We start from the raw sequence: 18,753 nt of genomic DNA, 5'->3' as shown, positions 1-18,753 counted from the left end.
CAGGGTTGGCCACTGTTTACATTGGAGATTGCTGCTGGCGATCTCCTTAAGCACTCATAATATTTTGTAATCTTTTGACACAACTTCTGCAGCGTTAGCTACAATGAGAAGTTTCCCTGATGTCAGGGCAACGACAATATCCTTGGAGACAGCTGTGCAGTGCTGGCCTGTCCCTGCCCCGGGGAGTGCTGACCTCTGTGTTTTGTAATGCCTCCAAATTGGGAGTTTGATAAAACTATTGCTCTCTTTAATCTGGAATGTCACATGGTGAACGGCCTTCTGAATGCTTCCCACAAGCTCTACATTCCAGCAAGGCAAAGAATTGTCCCGTTTTACACTTCTTTGCCTATCTCTATGTAGTGGGGTTTCAGAAAATACTAACAATAGGGGCGTATGTAAAAGTAGTTAAGTGTGGCATGAGTCACAGGTGAAGACACTAGCTTCCATCAAATGTCATATTTCCTGGAGTGAAATTCAGGAATAACAGTAAGTGAGGAATTATTAAGAAATTTGTAACTAATGAGAAATCTCCATAGTGAAAGGGATTTTTAATGTGTCTTTATATAAAAAAATAATAATGAAGAAAACCTACTGTCAGGAAGGAGTTTACTCACTAATTTAAAAATAGAGAATTCAAACCTGCTAAGAGCCAAGCAGATATGCTGTGTACGCTTAACTGTGGAAAGCCCTAATGAGGATGGTAAATAAGGAAACAGGCAAATAGAAATGGATGTAATGGGTGCTAAAAGAACTTAGAAGAGACATCCAATAATGAAGGTGGAGGTTAGCAAAGACTGCCTGGAAAGAGACGTGTACAAGATCATGATTAAAGTTGCACATTGCACAGTTAAAGTTGCACATTGCCTAACTATTCATGGTACCTCTGTCAAGATTAGAGTTTAATGAGGTGTTGATGACCACTGCACAGTCCATTTCTATGCCCAGAGAGGGTATACCCTGCTGTAGCCCTGTGTGTTGAGTTAAAAAGGAAATGTGGACACTGTAATTTTGTTTTGCTCTTTAGATACAGGTTCCCTTTTTTTTTCTTGATGCAAAACTGTATTTGAAATTCCCCACATGAGAAAACTTTGCTCTGCTAGACTTTGTTCTGGGATGAGTTTCTTAGCAATGGGGACCCAAATAGAGCTGCAAAGTTTGGTCACACCTTCTCAATTATAGACCACTTTGCCCATTACACTTTAGGAGTGGGCTGCCTATAAAGAGGCAGTGCAAACCAACATCCTCAGAATGTTGATTTCCCTGGAGAGTTGGGTCTAAGTTAATACCTCTTAAATCACATTCTCTGCACAAAAATAAATATGGAGCAGAAGGGGTTCGTGTACTTTTACCGACTCAGAATGAGAAGTCTCTGCGACATGTATCGTTATTAAGGACCTCAGATGGCAGCAGGAGAACAGAGAAGCCATTCCCATTGAAAATATACCGGGAAGGGTTGTAAAGCCTTGGAAAAGCCCGATGGAGTGACCCTTGCTATCCAACAGGGACCTGGCGGCCTAGTGGGTTGATTTTTAATCAGATAGCATGGAGCAATGTGTTGTCCAGCAGCTAAGAGTCCACATCCTTTGTGTGAACACCAAAGACTTGTTCTGATGCCTTCTCCTCAGTGTCGGGAGTAAATATATCAGCCTTGTACAACAGGCTAAAACTTGGGGATGCTGCCATGCATGTTTTTTTTTTTTCTAGAGTGGCTCTGTAACCCTTCCTGCCCTTGCTGCCACACTCCCAGCACTGTTTACAGGGATATTTGAGATGGGGAGGGCTTTAGAACTAGAGACTTAAGACTGTCTCTGACAACCAAAATGCAGCTGGAAAAATCTTTGGTTAAATGTGGTGATATTGTGTTTTCCAATATATTGTGCACTCTAATAAACTTATCTGGGGTCAGAGAACAGACACTAGATATAGAGGCCAGAAAATGGTGGCGCTCACACCTTTAATCCTAGCCTTCTGAGAGTTAAAAGCCACACTGGAAACAGCCAGGCATGGTGACACATGCCTTTAATCCCAGGAAGTAATGGCAGAAAGCAGAAAAGTATATAAGGCATGAAAACCAGGAACTAGGCTGGTTAAGCTTTTAGGCTTTTGAGCAGCACAGTTCAGCTGAGAAGTATCCAGTCTGAGGAAACAGGATCAGCTGAGGAATTAGCAAGGTGAAGTGGCTGTGGCTTGTTCTGCTTCTCTGATCTTCCAGCATTCACCCCCAATAACTGGCCTTGGGTTTGCTTTTATTAATAAGACTCTTTAAGATTCATGCTACAGTATCCAGTGAGTTAATGATTTGTCAACATCTTTCCAGCATGAGGAAGGTACATTACTGTAGGTCAATATAAGACATAGCAATCTACAGTGTAGATCAACTATATAACACTGTGCACTACTATAGATCAGCTGTAAGATGTTAATGTTAGAAGCCTTGATGTGTTGAGAACCTTCAGTGTTAGAGGCAATGTGGTAAAATCTCATGCTTGCATCCCCAGCAGGAATGATACTTCTGGAGAGGTCTAAAACCCTCCCACATGGGAGCATCTGCTCCCTGAGAATACTACTATAAAGAAAAAGAATAAAATTGTGCTCACAACAGAAATACCTACTTCCTGCTGAGGATATAAATCACTGTGATAAAAGATACTCTTTTCTTCTTGTAGGAATATGAATACAATTGTGAAAAAAATCAGTTAACAAAGGTGGCAGAGAAAAAATATTTGAGGACAGCATGGTACAGGGGAGGGGCATGCACTGTGAGCCATGTCTTGTATTTCTAGCTGTGATCTTGAGTTGGTGAGTTAACTTTTGTGAATCTCTGGTTCTACCTCATAGGATGATCTGGTAGGAATAAGATACAATAGTATGTATGAAGAATCTGCCAGGAACAAATATCAGTTCCCTCCCCCCTTTCATACTGGGGATTGAGCACAGGACTTTATGTGTGCATGTTGTGAAATCATTTTACTATTGAACTTCCTACAGCTGGCCTTGAACTTGGGTTCCGTTGCTTCTGTCTCCTGAGCAGCTGACATCTGCCACATGCTCAGCTGAATCTGTTTCTTAACAGATAATTTAGGAATTCTTAAAAGCTATTCTCATTTTCCTATGATTAATATTATAATTTTTTTAAAAGTAATGACAGTATTCAGGACCATTAGGAACTTCAACAGGAGAGAATATAAAAGTGACAGGTATTTGTGCTAGATACTTTCAAACAATATTTTTTCTAGAAGTAATCAGTAGATTTATTGGTGATTATGAATCCGGTTGAGAAAATTGAATATTAAAAATTTCAAGTGTTTACTAGAATTCCTTTAACATTTGAAGAGTGCTATCCCAATTATTTTCAGATAACAACATCAACTGTTTATTTTTAGTTATGTATGTAGGGATATGTACAAATGATTGCAGGTGCCCAAGGCAGCCAGGGGCATCAGATCTCCTGAAATTGGAGCCACAGGCAGCTGTGAGCTGCCCAACATGAGTACTGGGAACAGAACTTAGGCCCACTAAAAGAGAAGTACATGCCCTTAACTACTCTACACCATCTCCATATGGTTAACTATCTCTGAGGATCCTTACCTACTAAAGTTTCTATACATATCCATAAATTTGCCTTCTTGATAAACCTTTGATACACCAAAATAATCATGGATCTTTCAAATGTAAGTTTATGGCTTGTAGAAAATCAGGATACACACCTGTGGAGGAGCCCATTTCTGCAATAGGATTCTGGTTCTTTGTAGAGAGGAATGTTTGCTATGTGGTTTGAAAGCATTGTTGTCCAGAATGCTTTGATCAGCTGTTGGCTCCAGAGATGACTGAGGCATAGCACAATTGGGCAATGGGATGAGCAGATGGGGAGGAGTTAGAGATGAGAAAGGGCTGTCTACACAGTAGCAGAGAAGCACTAAGTTGAAGGGATCTAGCTGCAAAGGGTAGAGTCTTCTGTGTAGTGGCAGAAGTTGGTATCAAGGGCAGGGCCATCACAGCAGCAGCAGAAGAGTAGTTAGTATCTGAGAGTTCTGGCATAAGGTGACAAAGAGGTTGTTAGGCATCCAAAAATCATACTGACTGGGTAACTGGAAATATAAGCGCTAACATTTATGTAGATCTTGGCTATATGCCAATTACCATACTATATGGTCTTATTTAATCTTCTTTAAAATGCTACAAAATCAGTGATTTAGCATCCCCATTTTACCAGTGGAGAAAGTGAATCTCAAATACTATAATTAACTTGCCCAAAATGACAGTTTCTAAATAGTGCGACTAGAATCTGAACCATCTGGCTGACATACCAGCTCCATTTGACTACTCTATACCTTCCCTTAGGTAGGGTGTGATCCAGGGAGAAAAGAAACCATGAAATCAGGGAAGAATATCCTAGTCTGAATTCAGGGGCTAGACTGTAGCCTTGTGGAGGAAACTAACAAAAAACAAGCAAACATGACTATGCATGCCAACAACAGAAATGGACTCTGCAGGTTGCATTTTTATGTTTATGAATATATATGTGTGTGTATATATATATACATATATATATGAAATAATAGTAATCAGAGAAAAAGAGGCTATCAGTTTGAGAGTGGAGGGGAATAAGAAGGGTGGAGGGAGAGGACATGTGAGGGGGTAAATAAAGGAAAGAGGAGAGAAGTAATGTAATTATATTTTAATTTAAAATGTTTTTTAAAAATTAAAAAATAAATACAAGGAAATTCCTTTGTCTTATATATGAAGAATCCTAAGAACTCAGCAAGAGAGACATATTACTGACAGCATTACTGTCAAGGCTGGCTTACAAGATTTTAGGCAGAATCTCTCAGGAGTAGACTGGGCTTGTCTTTGGATGACACTAGGTGGGAATCAGCTGGGAGGTGAGGAACTGCTGAGGATGGACAAGTAGGAGGAGCCTCCTGCTGTAGAGGGCACAGGTGTTGGATTTAACATCAAAGGAATAATTTGTTTGTTTGTTTGTTTTTAAAAAGGAAGTGAGAGAAGGTTATTCGCACAGCAACACTGAACATTTGCAGCTGGTCTGCTACCTGAATAAAATACCTTGCCCTGCTCAGAACCCAAAGAAAGTAAGAATGCAGTACAAACTTCCCTCTCTCTAGAACAACTAAAGGACTTACAACTCAATAATAAATGACAAATAACCCAGTTTTTCAAGAGAAAGGGGACTTGGATATATTTGTTTGCAAAGAAGGCATACAAATGGCCAATAAACACAGAAAAGGTGTGCCACATCATAAATCCTTAGACTAACACAAGACAAAGGCATACTTAGACACCACTTTATATTTACCAGGATGTCTAATAAAAAAGATGGACAATAGCAGGCATAGATAGTTCAATCCATAGACGAAAATTAGGACCCACACATTGTGGATGGGATGCAAACAGTGCAGCCACGTGAGAATTTCTGGCAGTTCCTCCAAAGCTAAACATAGAGTTACCATATGAGCTGACGAGCAGGGAATAATGGTCTCATCAGTGAGAGAGACTTGAATGTTCATCTCCTGAAAACTCACATGCTTGCTCATAATAGCATTCCTGATCATCAGAGCCAAAAGATAGAGTAGCCCAAACATCAGGCAGCTGGTGACTACAGGATGCAAAACAGGACTTCATGTTAAGAAGGAATAGAATTCCAACACAGGTGAACTTCGATGACATCTAAAGGAAGAAGCCAGCCATAAGCATACTATAAGACTCTACTTAGAAGCTATTCCCAGAACAGGCAAATCATATAAATCGTGGTCTCCAGAGGCTGGTGAGAAGAAGGTGAAGAACCTGTGGAAGAGTTTAGAAGTTTGGTTTGAGTGGTACAAATGTTCTAGAATCACATAACAATGAGATTGTTGTGCAACTTCGGGAATACACTGAAAACCACTGAATTGTATTAGAGGGTAGAGTCTATGACGAGTGAATTCTTTGTAACCTTAGATTTCTAATGTCAGTTTAACCAGTGTGGAATAAATTGCGGGTGCTGTTTCACTCTGTGGTATGTTTCACTTTAATAAAGTAAGCCTTACAGGGATTTTACTAGTTAGAGTACAGAGAAGTTGCTTTGCAGCCGTCTCTTGCTCATTCTATATTTGATTTCACAAATTTCCTCTAAATATATCATGTTCCTTCTAGTTTAATTTAGCTGTGACATGACCACAAAATACAGTGTTTCTCTGAAACCCCAAGTAGGGGTTACAAGCAGCTTCAATCCAAGTGAGGACTCAGACTGGCTAGGAATGGCTCCAGGGGGCTCTGGGTTTACAGAGACTCCAGACTGGGTAAGAAAAGTGAACTCGATGATTCAGAGCAGTGATCTTGGACTGGGCAGTGCTAGTTAAGGTAAGAACATTTGAGTTAGTTAATTAACCTAGGAAAATGCATTGCTCTGCTGGGTAGATAAACCTGAGAACAACTAGTAGGCATATTCACACAGAGTGACCCAGAGCTGAATTTGAGGTCTGAAATGTAAATGTGGAATCTCAACATTTTGGAATAGTCAATATTTATGGATGAGATGTCAAAAAAATCACTCAATAAATAGCACCAACTTTTATTATACAGTATAATATCAAGGTATTTGAATAATGCATCTTACATAGCGTAAGCTTCAAAGGCTCTTAACAAGCAATCATTAGCATATGCTTACAGGGAATTCCAAAGTGAGAAAGAATATCTAGACAGATGGGGGGAGTCTTCCATAGGAGAGCGATAGACTTACCAAGGGCTACACTACTGGAGAAAACTATCTCTCCCTCTCCCTGCGGCTACTATAATTACTGACCACTCTATGATTAGGAGTAGGGCTGTGTACTCGACTCCTGGCTCCATACTGGAATTTGCTTTAGTTTAGGCTTTCACGGGTCTTGGGCATGATATTGCAACTGCTGGGAGATCTTACGTAGAGCGGTCCTGCTCTATCCAGAAGATAGTATTTCCTTGTACTCATCCACCTCCCCTGTCTGTCTCTTGCACTCTTTCTACTCCTTCTCCTACAATGGTCCCTGAGCCTTGGGAGGGAGGAGTGTTGGGTATATATGTTCTTTTTAGGGCTAAGCATTCTGCAGCCTCTTATTCTCTGCACCTCAGCCAGTTGTAGGCCACTCTGTTAACCACCATCCACTACAACAGACTTTCCTTTTTGAGCTGAAGTCTTTACTGGTCTCAAACTTGTCATCCTCTTACCTGATCCTTCATGTGCCAGGAATGAAGAGGTGTGCATCACCACACCCAGTTCAACACAGGCTTTTTAACAGGCCTCACCAAAAACTACAGATATCCTCAATCGTTACGTGTTGTGAATGTAATTACACGCATTCACTGACATTTGAGTTCTACTTAGAACCATCTCCTCCCTCCCAAACATGCTATAGGAACCTATGATGCACTTTCTGTGATAGACAAAAAGTACCTGGGCAGAACAGTAGAGCGGGTCCTGGTGGTGTGAGTGTGGGTGAGCTGGATCTGAGGACCTGGAGAGAACTGGCTCCACCCCCTTGTTACAGGCTGCATTGGATGAGCTGGCCAAACAGCTGGAGAGCTCACCAGGGCAGTGATGATGAGGAAAAACTGGAAGGCTGACCAACCCAGCTACCACCCAGGCCCAGAACCAGAGCTAAGAGTTAGCTCACCCAACATCCACCTCATCTATGAAAAAAAAAAAAACTGTTGTTTGTTTTTCACTCTTTTATGGGCTCGCCACCCAGCTCCCAAATAAATCACACATGCAGGCTTACACTTAATTATAAATATCCAGCCTTAGCTTGACTTGTTTCTTGCCAGCGTCCCTTAACTTTAAGTTATCCTGGCTATCTTTGGCCTTGGAACTTTTCCCATTCTCTTACTCCTGTAATTCTACCATGGCTTGCTGTGTAGCTGGGTGGCTGGCCCCTAAAGTCCTCCTTTTCTGGCTATTTCTTCTGTCTCCCAGATTTCTCCTCATATATATTCTCTCTGCCTACCAGCCCTGCCTATCCTTTCTCCTGCCTTGCTATTGGCTGTTTAGTTCTTTATTAGACCATCAGGTGTTTTAGACAGGCACAGTAACATAACTTCACAGAGTTAAACAAATGCAACATAAACAAAAGTAACACACCTTAAAATAATATTCTACAACATGTTGGAGCATGAAAAGGGGATGAACCTATAGATCCAAAACTGCAGGGTCTCCACAACACTGGACAACAACAGAGTATCCAAGAGGAGACCCAGAGAGAGCCCATTATCGACAGTGTAGCAGAGGCCAGAGGCTCAAAACAGACCAATGACTCATAGTAATGAACACTTACAAGTAAAGATGAATGGACTAAAGGGTAAACTGTGTGACTCAATGGACCACACTACAGCTTCCACAATGAGATTCTTCTCCCTTTTTTTTGTGGTTTTGTTTTGTTTTCTAATTTTCTTTTAAATTTTGTTGGGTTTTTTGGGAGGGGGGATGTTGCAAGGGCTGAGGGAGGAAACAAGGGGATGGGAAGAAAAGTGGGTTTGGAATGCATAATGTGAAATCCACAAAGAATCAATAAAAATTAAAAAAAAAATAGGGAAAAAAATAAATGTCTTCAATCCCTAGCAGGTGTTTCAATGTCACCATTACTCAGGAACAGCTTCTTATTAAATTTAGTAGTATCTGGTGACAAGAGTATGTCCAGTCCTATAATAGTTTTGTGTCTATACAAAATGTAATTATGGCAGTAAAATTAAAACTACCATCAAAAGATAGGGCTTGCTATTGTTGTAAAGGTCTTGAATATTAAAATGGACATTTGATTAGTTTTTTTAAAAAAGAAAAGAGTGCCTAGAGAGTGAGCCCCATCTCTTTGGAGGGGAAGTGTCCCACCAGATGACTCCAGATGCAAGTTTGAAAACTTCGGCCTCAAGTCTTGTGCTTTCTCTTCTGGAGTGTGGAAGGGAAGGAGGGAGCCGAGGCCGGGGAAGCTGGGAAATGTCCGGGAGAGCTGAGCCTGAGATCTGTCATGAATGCTGGCTGCGCACAATGCAAAGGTTCTTCTTTTCTCTTTGAGGTTCCATCTCCCACCCCTTGACCTCTGCAGGAAAGCAGCACTCTCCACGCCTCCCCATCTGTCTTAGTTAGGGTTTCTGCTGGTGTCATAAAGACCCTGAGCAAAGGCCACTGGGGGGGGAAAGGATTTGTTTCAGCTTTCAACTTTCAGATCAGGTACATCACTGAGGGAAGTCAGGGCAGAAATGAAGGACAGGTATCTGGAGGCAGGAACTGGGGAAGGAACCATGGACCAGTGCTGTTTACTGCCTTGCTCCTCCTGGCTTGCTCAGTTTGTTTTCTTATGAATCCCAGGACAACCTTCCCAGGGATGATGTTGCCCAAAGTGGGCTGGACCCACACCACGTCACCCATCATTCAAGAAAATGTCCCCACAGGCTCTCCTACAGACCAACTGATGGGGGCATTTTGTCAGTTGATGTTCCCCCTTCTCGGATGACTCTAGCTTGTCTCAAGGTGACAAAAATCTAACCAGCTCACTATTGTAGCCAGCTGTTTCTTGGGTCCCACCAGGCCCCCACAGTTCTGTGGCCTACTTATAAAAGAATCACTCAGAAGCTTATATTAATTATAACTGCTTGGCCATTATCTCAGGCTTATTACTGACTAGCTCTTACACTTAAACTAACCCATAACTCTTATCTATGTTTAGCCACGTGGCTTGGTACCTTTTCTCAGTTCTATCTTGTCATCTTGCTTCCTCTGTGTCTGACTGGTGACTCCTGACTCAGCCCTCCTCTTCCCAGAATTCTCCTCTCTGCTTGCCCTGCCTATACTTCCTGCCTGGCTACTGGCCAATGAGCATTTTACTTATCAACCAATCAGAGCAATACATTCACAGCATACAGAACGACATTCCACAGCACACTATCCCATCCACACTCCACTGTGATACCTGCCAACTGAGACTTCCTGAACAAAGAGTTGGGAAAGTAGGGTGGCACTTGGACATTCCCTGTGGCTGCAGTGATTCAAGTCTTTACTAGCAAACCCCTTGGTATCATGAGCTCAGCTTCATAATTGGGAGCCAGTAGGCACCACAGATGGTGAATGATGAGTGGGTACCATGCAGTTAGTGCAATGCCTCGCACGTGAGTACGAGCTGTACACAGAACACTTGGTGGTAACAATAACTTTATGGATCAGACTTAACACACTGGGTGGGGGGCGCTGAAATGTTTCTAAAAGTTGTTGTCACCTGTGAGTGGCTGCCACATGAAGACTGCCAGCTAGAGATAAGCTTGATCTTGGAGTCCTCCTGCTAGCAAGATGGCATTCTCTGTCCTACATGGGGGCTGATCATTTGCTGAGCGGCTTCTGGTCTGCCAGGACTGGCTACTGATACAGAGATCCTAGCTGGGATGGATATTTGGGGCAATCCGTGTTGGAGGGTGGGCCGAAAGGAATCAAGGAAAGCATATGTATATCTCAGAGCTTTCTGGTTAGGGGGCCAAACAACCAGGGGTGCAGTGGGGACCCACACAATAGAAGGCAATGGGTTAATGTGGACACCCATGTGGGAGCTTCTGGGCATTTGCAGGTCTTCGCCTTCCACCTTCAAAGACCAATAAACAAGTGAGTAACTATGCGAGGAGTCCAGGTGGCCATCGCAGTGGGGAAGGCTTCCGCTGGTGCTCTTGGCTTCACTCCTTCCCCATCCTCCATAGGAACGCGATTCCATATCCAGGCCCAGCTGGCAGAATACTGCTCGTCCGTATTAGCAGGATAGAGGCAGTGATAGAAGAGGGTGGAGGGAAAATAGAGAAGAGAGGATGGGGAAAGGAGAAGGAAGATAAAAGAGAAAGAGGAAGAGATGAAAGAGGAAGACAGAGTGCGGGTGACCCTGCTGTGTCCACTGCATTCCCGGTCCTCTGCAATGTGTTCTATACATACTCTCCATTTATTTATATTTGGTTAGGAAAGAGTCTAGGCAAAGAGAATCTAGTTCTTAATTTAAAAAAAAAAAAAAAAAAAAAAAAAAAAAGCTTACACTTCAGCTGGCTGGGCCCCAAGAGCCAGGCTGAGTAACTAAATCAATTTAGTCTATTCTAATGATACAAGCTAAATGTAAATTAAATCATTTGTTCCAGGGAGACCTGTGTAAGGAGATGGTGGAGTACACCAAGTCATCCTATTTTGAGACTTTCAGGGCCAGCCTGCTCATATCTCTCCCTGCATTCAGTGTCCTGAGCCTGCACCCCCAGCCATGTGAGGGCCAGGATGCCTTGTGCAATGTGCTAAGTGGACCTGGTGTGGGGTGAGGAAAAGCATCAGACACTTGGCCTCAGTGATGGAGTTCAGAGGAGTTGAAGGGATGGAAAACTGGGAAAACCGGGCACTCCACTCTCCTGAGCAGCCCACTGCTCAGCTCCAGGCTGTTGTCATGTGGGGAAATGGCTACAGTATGGCCAAACCATGTAAGGGTGTCCAGTCTTTGACATTGTCCTATAATATCCTTTTCAAGTGTGTTGGGATGCATTAACACTTATCCTGGGATGCATGTGGCCCACAGGGTGCAGAGTAGACATGCCCATTTCACAAGAGACCAGAGACCCAGTATTCAGGCAGTTCTGTTGGGCTGAGACAATGCATTTGCAGGATCTGTCTTCCCACAGGTTGAATGGACCAAACTGTTGTCTTTTTTCCAAGTTACAAACAGAAGACTAATACCTTGTCTGCATTCCTCTCTCTTTCAGGCCATTACGTTTATGTGGACACCTCTTTTGCCAAGCAAGGGGAGAAAGCCATGCTGCTGAGTTCTGATTTGCAGGCTGAGGAATGGAACTGCCTTCGCCTGGTCTACCAGATAACCACACCTCCAGGATCTGTCTCAGATCCCAGCCAACTGAACCTCTATGTGAGATTTGAGGATGAAAGTTTCGATCGCTTGCTTTGGTCCACTAAGGAGCCTTCAGACAGCTGGCTCATAGCCAGTCTGGATCTTCAAAACAGCTCCAAGAAATTCAAGGTAGGTGGGGTTTAGGAGGACCATATGAGGCATGTGACCTGCTTTATGCTACATGAGGTCTTACAACAGTGGTTCTCAACCTTCCTAATGATGAAACCCTTTAATACAGTTCCTCATATTGTGATGACCCCCCCACCATAAAATTTTGTTGCTAGTTCATAACTAATTTTGCTAGTGTTGTGAATCATCACATAAATATCTGATATGCAAGGTAGCTGATATGCAGGATAGCTGATATGCAACCCCTGTGAAATAGTCATTCAATCCTCCCCCAGGGAGTTGTGACCCACAGGTTGAGAACCACTGTCTTATAACAAGTAAGTCAGTAAGGTTAATTGCATTACAGAAATTTAATGTAAATTAGTATTTGTTTATCCCTTAAAACAGCATCTTCATGAACTTTCTGCATCTATTTAAAAACTAAGGCTAAATGGTGCTTAAGTTGACCTCTTCAGTGAAAATGGACTTTCAGGAGTATTTTTGTTGCCAACAATTTTGCATCATGCTTCTAAATTTTTGGTGGAATATGTTGCATTACCTTCCTAATGGGTTACTTGCTCCAAAGTTTGAACAAGGCATTATTATAAAACGAGACACTAAAATACTTTGAAAGGAGAAAGTCATTTACCAGGCATGTTCCCTTCCCTTTTCAGAGAGGCTCATTGTTCTGTCAGCTCTGAGAGAAAGGTAGAGGATGTGAGAGGTGGGGCGTGGAGTGGAACAGGGAAGGGAGCTGGAGTTGGGCACATATGAGAGTGTGTGTGTCACTGAGGACATAACAGAACCACCATTCCTAATGCCCTCCGTTCCTAGGCTCAACCCTCTTCTTTGAAAGGCTTTAAAACAGAGCATCTCAGCCTAGCCCAGCCTGTTGGGAGTCTCTCCCCATCAGACGGACACTGAGGGAAGGAACATTGAGTCTGAGTTCCTATTTCACACCATATTCCAATGGTTATAGACCCCAAATCTACCCACATAGTTGCAAAATATCCTGCTAAAGCCACAGAAGAAAAAGCTATTTGAGAAACAGGGCCAGATGTGAACTCTAACATTCCTTGAAACCAACCACATGGATTGTCACGCTTTTATCTGTTCTTTGTGTAAAATTCTCAATTTCTCATCAAAGTAGAAACTATGGATTAACTTTTGAGCCTTCCCATCTCATGTGGAGATTTCTGACAGATTTGGGCTCCCTGTCTTCTCATCCAAGGATTCCCCTACACGCACCACTTTTTTTTTTCTTTGTCCCTGCATCATCTGCCCTCAGTTCCATTCAGCACATACCTCCCCAGGAACGCTGCTCTTGTCTCCATCCACCACCAATTACTGCCTCCATGAACACAGGAAGATGTGGAAGTTAGGATAGAATTGGAAGGCAGCTGACTCTGAGCATCTGTTGGACACTTTGTTCATGTCAAAGTCCTCAATGTGTGTGTGTGTGTGTGTGTGTGTGTGTGTGTGTGTGTGTGTGTGTACAGTGAATCACACTGAATGATAGTTCCTGACTAAGAACTGAAATATTGGACAGGAAACATGGTACGTTTTGATGCCTGATTCCTTTTTCCCCCATCCATTGTACAGATTTTGATAGAAGGTGTCCTGGGACAAGGAAACACGGCCAGCATTGCCCTCTTTGAAATCAAGATGACAGCCGGCTACTGTATTGGTGAGTGAATTTTGCGATCGTGGCAGCGGAATGCAAATCTCTTTCTACAATCCGCTGCCGGAAAGCAGTAAATCGATCCTAAAGGCCAAGTGTGTCGTAGAGCATTTTGCAAAATGCACAGTAGCTTCTGTTCTTTGCTAGGGTCACCTGAAGATGAGACATTGATCCTCAGTCTTCAGAGGAAAGGCTCATTAGCATTCGTTTGAACTGGCTGGGTTAACCTGGAGAAGCAGCCACTTCTACTCCCAGTGATGCTCTCTAACCTCCCCCAGTTCTAATAAAAACAACTGCTGGCTGGCTGTGAACTCTATTTTTGGTGGCCTTTGCCAGGAGAGCAGACATCCATCATGTCACCTACTTCCCTGATAACTCTGCTACTGCTGCTGTCTTAGTCATCAAAATGATCAGTTAGACACTGCCTGGTGTGGGCAAGACTGGCTGTCTGCGTGGCAGCTGTGAAGGCAGCCAGAGGACAGCCCCTCCCCCATGGGTGCCTGACTAGTCCTCATCTGCCACCGACCATTAACTCTTTACACAATGAGCACAGAGGGGCTGGCGACTGTGGAGGTGCACCCGGGAGAAGAGGGTTGTTTGCGAGCAAAGCTTGTAGGAGAAAGGATCTGAGCGTACAGAGGCAAAGGCCAGAGCTGAGCAGTCGGTAACCCTCAGGGAGTGTCTTACAGAGACTGGTCTCGGGATGGAAGCCTGGGTTTACCGAATTATGAGGCTGGTAGGTGCCAGAGCAGGGGACAGGTGTGTAGCTGTGGCTTTTGGATGATGATGATGCTGATTTCCATGAGCTGGAGACAAGGAAAATACAGACACATAGGAGCTAGCAAACTCCTGGAAGAGACTCTGATTTTACAGGGATTACAGAAGGAGGACCTTGAACTGGGGGTTGGGGAGAAGGTGGCGGGGTTAGCATTGCAGAAGAAAAAAGTCAATAGATCTGCAAGATGCCTCAGCATTGACGGTATTGACTGAGGACTCGGGCTAAAGGGAGTGGCGAGTCAAAGATGATCCTGTACAAGGGTACAAGGAGCCTATGCTAATGTCCTTGGTGTGCTTCTCTGTTTCACTGATACCTCTAAGGCAAAGATGGAAACAGACAGAACTTCCATCCCTCGAGTAGTCTAGCTCTTGCCCCGCCCACACGCACACAAAAGCAGCCAGACGCACCTGGGGAGCGCCACCTGCTGGCTCGGTCTCTCACTGCACCTCCCCGCCCCCCTCCCCTCCCCACCCACCCACCCCTTGTCATCCTTTGCAACATGGAGCTGGTTCCTGTGAGGATTGGGAAGAGGTAGATTTAAGGGTGGGCACCCAAGAAACGTTCATTCCTTTCCCCAGATAATTTGGTGGCTCCTGGTTTGTTTGAAACAAAAAGGACGCCACATAAGTGAGTCTTGCCAGTCTGTCACTGCCCCCCCCCCCCGCAGCTCTGTGCCCACTTCCCTTGGTCCCTTGTCTGTGAAATTGGGTTAATAATAGTACCTCTCTCAAGGGGCTATGTTGAGGATTAAGTGAATTCATAGAAAAAGCTTAGACGAGTGCCTGGCATGCTGAGAAGGATTTTGCTTTTTATTACACTCTGTGGCAGCCCTTGGCACTAGACGTTGAGCATCAGTTGGCAGATACTGCTGTGGAAATTTGAAAAGAAATCTTGCGATTTGTCAGTGTACCAGCTAGGATCCTGGCAGGAAGGTGGGAACTGGGGTGCCGGGGGCGGGGATCAGCCTCACCTCTGTAATCTGAGGAAAGCCCATCAACATCAACGAGACCACAAAGTTGTACAGGGTAAAGACACCAGCAGGGGCCGGCACTGTGACCAGAATTAGGACCAGCCATGACTCACAAGCTGCTATCTGGCTAACCAATGAGACAAGGGAGGAGGAATTCTGAGCACCTGGAAACAGTGGACCTATGGCCAAGGCTGCTTCTGGCTAGGCCCTTCCTTCTGTGAAGGGATAGAGCTCACCATGGCAACCTGGCAGTGATGGAGCTGGCCACTAGCACTGATGTCACCTTCCTTCATCCCCCTTTGGTGGAACCCAATAAAGAGGTGGATGGAGCAACAGAGAACAGGATGCGGATCGTCCTTCATTTTGTAATTGCAGGATTATGGTGTCAGTGGCCGGAGTAGGCTTACGACTTCCCTGTTCCCACTAAAAGAATTTAATGGGGAAAATTTTATAGCAAACATGTCAATATCCCCAAGCACAAAGGTTTTACTTCTGTATCTTTCATCTCTCGGCAGGAGTTGCAGGAGGGCCATGAGCCATGTGTGTTTGTCCCACCTATTCTGACTAGATTTTTATACATCAGAAAAGCAGGGAGTTTTAGCATCTTGAAAACATGAGTTCTGGAATCTTTTTCACCATAAAGAGATGGAGGACAGGGCCAGCAGGTAACAGAAAGGGTGGTGCAGAAAATGTCTATAGAGCTGAGGAAATAACCCTAAAATAGTACATTAAAATGTAGTAGAGCTGGGAACATAGGTCAGTGGTAAAGTACATGCTTAACGTATGCAAGACCCTGGATTTTGGTCCCTGGGACCAAAACACTGACGAATTAATTAATTCAATAGACTGACAAAAATCATCAGCTTATATCAAGCACAGGCAATGTGACTGGTCCTCTGGTGCTGTACTGAGAGCGGCCCAAGCCTACAGCATGATGAGGTAGGACTGTTTTCTCCAATTCACACATCAGGAAACAGACTCAGGGAGATGTTGAGTCCCACAACAAGCCACATGGCTAATAGGAGAAAGGGCTATGGTTCAGAGAGGCAATGATAAAGCAGAGCATCGGTTCACTACTGGATCTCTCTTCTTGACCAACATTGTTCAGAATTACTGGTCCACAAGTCCCCACAGTTGAGGAAGAGAGTCCTCTGAATGACAAAGGGCAGACTCTGCAGAGCGTGTAGGTATCCCCAGGTGTGGCTGCAGGTCCGTGAAATGTGTGTCTATGCCTCTTCCTCCAGAGTGTGACTTTGAAGAAAACCATCTGTGTGGCTTTGTGAACCGCTGGAACCCCAACGTGAACTGGTTTGTTGGAGGAGGAACTGTGAAGAACACCCACTCAATCCTCCCAGAGGACCACACGTTCAGGAGCGAGCAGGGTGAGCTGGCCGCAAATGCAGTCTTCTTCCCAGTGTGAACCTTGCCTTCCACTCCCACCTCCTGGCTTTTGTCAACAGAAGAAAGGGTGGGGACCACCCTGGGAGACCCGGTGGAAGAGGAAGGAAGGAAGGACAGTCTGTGGGACAGACAACTGCCAACATAAGCTCGTAGCTGAGGAAATCATAAAGGGAGACGTTTTAACTCATCTATAACTTTTGCATGTTTTTACATGTCCGTGGAATGTTTTCACTTCTTATCTATTGGCTGTATTCTTAGTTCTAAAGACAAGGCTGGAATAATCCTGGTCTTCATTAAAAATAGATAGCAGGTTGGCAAGTCCTTAAGAATTTCCCAGGACACCATCAGTGCTAGTGATTATTCTGCATGAAGTGTGCAACAGGGCCCCCTGGTGGTCAAGTGCACTCTGCAAGGAAAATGCAGAGGCGAGGCTCTCGGGGAGGGCAGGAGGAGGGCAGGAGGAGAAAGCTTCTGAAGAGAAACTAGGGTAAAGATGTGCTTCCGTGTGTGTCTTACTGGTCACACCTGGCCTCTGGTTTCTCTTCATATGTAAGGCATGCCAGTCCTCAACTCTACAGCCTTTTCTAAGTATTGAGAGGATTCTGACTTTCCCTCAAGAGAAAAGTAAGAAAGTTGGATCTTTTTCTTTTTCACTATTGACTCATCCTAGTAGATAGTGGAGGGTCCATTCAGTCTTGTTAAATTTCTCATGATGATAGCGTGGACGCTTGCCTGGACACAATGCAACTGTCTGTGGTTCCCTACTGTCCCTCATTGACTGTCGTTCTTGTCATCTGAATGTTTAAAAGTATGTCTTCAATCTTGCTTTCAGCGTGTCCATCCTGCAGGTCACTTGGGCTCTGGAGTCTACATCATGACGTCACTGTTCTCTTTGTTCATTCTCCCCTGCCTCCTTTGTGCCCAGAGCCTTAGACTCAATTTCAAGGGCCAAGCAGATAGATTAAGCAAGCGGCTTGTGGCTGAATGAGGACTGTAGCTTACTAGAGAGTTGGAATGTGGATCTGATCCTGTTGTATCAGAATGTGAGCCCACTTCATGAGATCTTTTGATTTTGTTTTTCTTAAAATACTCAGGAAGAAAGGGGTATTTTTTGAAATTGCTCAACTATGTAAAAAATTAGTAAATATTTTCTAAAAGAAAATACTATATGGGCTGGCAAAAGGTTAGCTAGCTCCTACTTTTCAGATTCTATTTTACAGGGTTTTTCTTTTTCTTTTTTTCCTTTTTAACCTGTCCAGGCTACTTAGAACAAAATACTTCTAAGTAGCCAGCTGTGTACATGGGGCTTGTCTGTTTGAGAAAAACCTGACTTTGCATCTATCATTTCCATTCATTTGATCTTGAATTGGGTAGAACGAAGAAAATGACAATTAAAAAGACAAGCCGCCAGGCTGCTTCCAAACCTCAAGGAGTATGCCCCCAGAAAGAAACCTCTTTCTCCCATAAATGGACATCCAACAAGATCGTACATGTCAAATGTTGTCAGAGTCAGCCTCTTCCCTTACAAAAAGAAACGTGGTAAATATTCAGAGATGAAAGAACGCCGAGAAGTATTCAGAACTAAAAGCAAAGTGGTAGGCATTTGGAGATAAAGGAACCCTTGGAAGTCATGATTAATGAGGCAAAGGGATTTGAAGGGAAACTGTGCATTTACAGGGAGAGGGAAAAGGAGACAGAAGCAATGATGTTGTGAATAACTGCACCAATTACAGGAAGTAAGGAGAGAGAGAGGTGGGGGAGTGGGGAACAACGTGTGGGGAAAGTCTGAAAGGGCTGAATGCAGGAGCAGATTTCAACGTCACGACAATGGGGAGCCAGCGGAGGTCCATGGGTGAGACCGTATCACACAGTGTGTATAATATCACACTAAAGGTGATTGTCTGGGTAGGTGGGGACAAAAGCACAGAATAAGAGTATA

General features: G+C 43.9%; 1 protein-coding gene across 2 annotated transcripts in view; it reads left to right on the top strand.

The window, feature by feature from the left end:
* Mamdc2 (MAM domain containing 2) overlaps positions 1-18,753 on the top strand; it is a 158,218-nt gene that overhangs the window by 59,101 nt on the left and 80,364 nt on the right. For both annotated transcript variants that reach the window (XM_006985376.4, XM_016003868.3), the window contains exons 3-5: positions 11,734-12,005; positions 13,587-13,671; positions 16,658-16,795. In XM_006985376.4, coding sequence (XP_006985438.1) covers positions 11,734-12,005; positions 13,587-13,671; positions 16,658-16,795 — 495 coding nt within the window. The remainder of the gene's footprint in view (positions 1-11,733; positions 12,006-13,586; positions 13,672-16,657; positions 16,796-18,753) is intronic.

The sequence above is a fragment of the Peromyscus maniculatus genome, chromosome 1, assembly GCF_049852395.1.
Source record: "Peromyscus maniculatus bairdii isolate BWxNUB_F1_BW_parent chromosome 1, HU_Pman_BW_mat_3.1, whole genome shotgun sequence".
In the NCBI taxonomy this organism is placed as follows: domain Eukaryota; kingdom Metazoa; phylum Chordata; class Mammalia; order Rodentia; family Cricetidae; genus Peromyscus; species Peromyscus maniculatus.
Note: the sequence above shows the minus strand (reverse complement) of the source record. Positions and strands in the feature narration are given on the sequence as shown.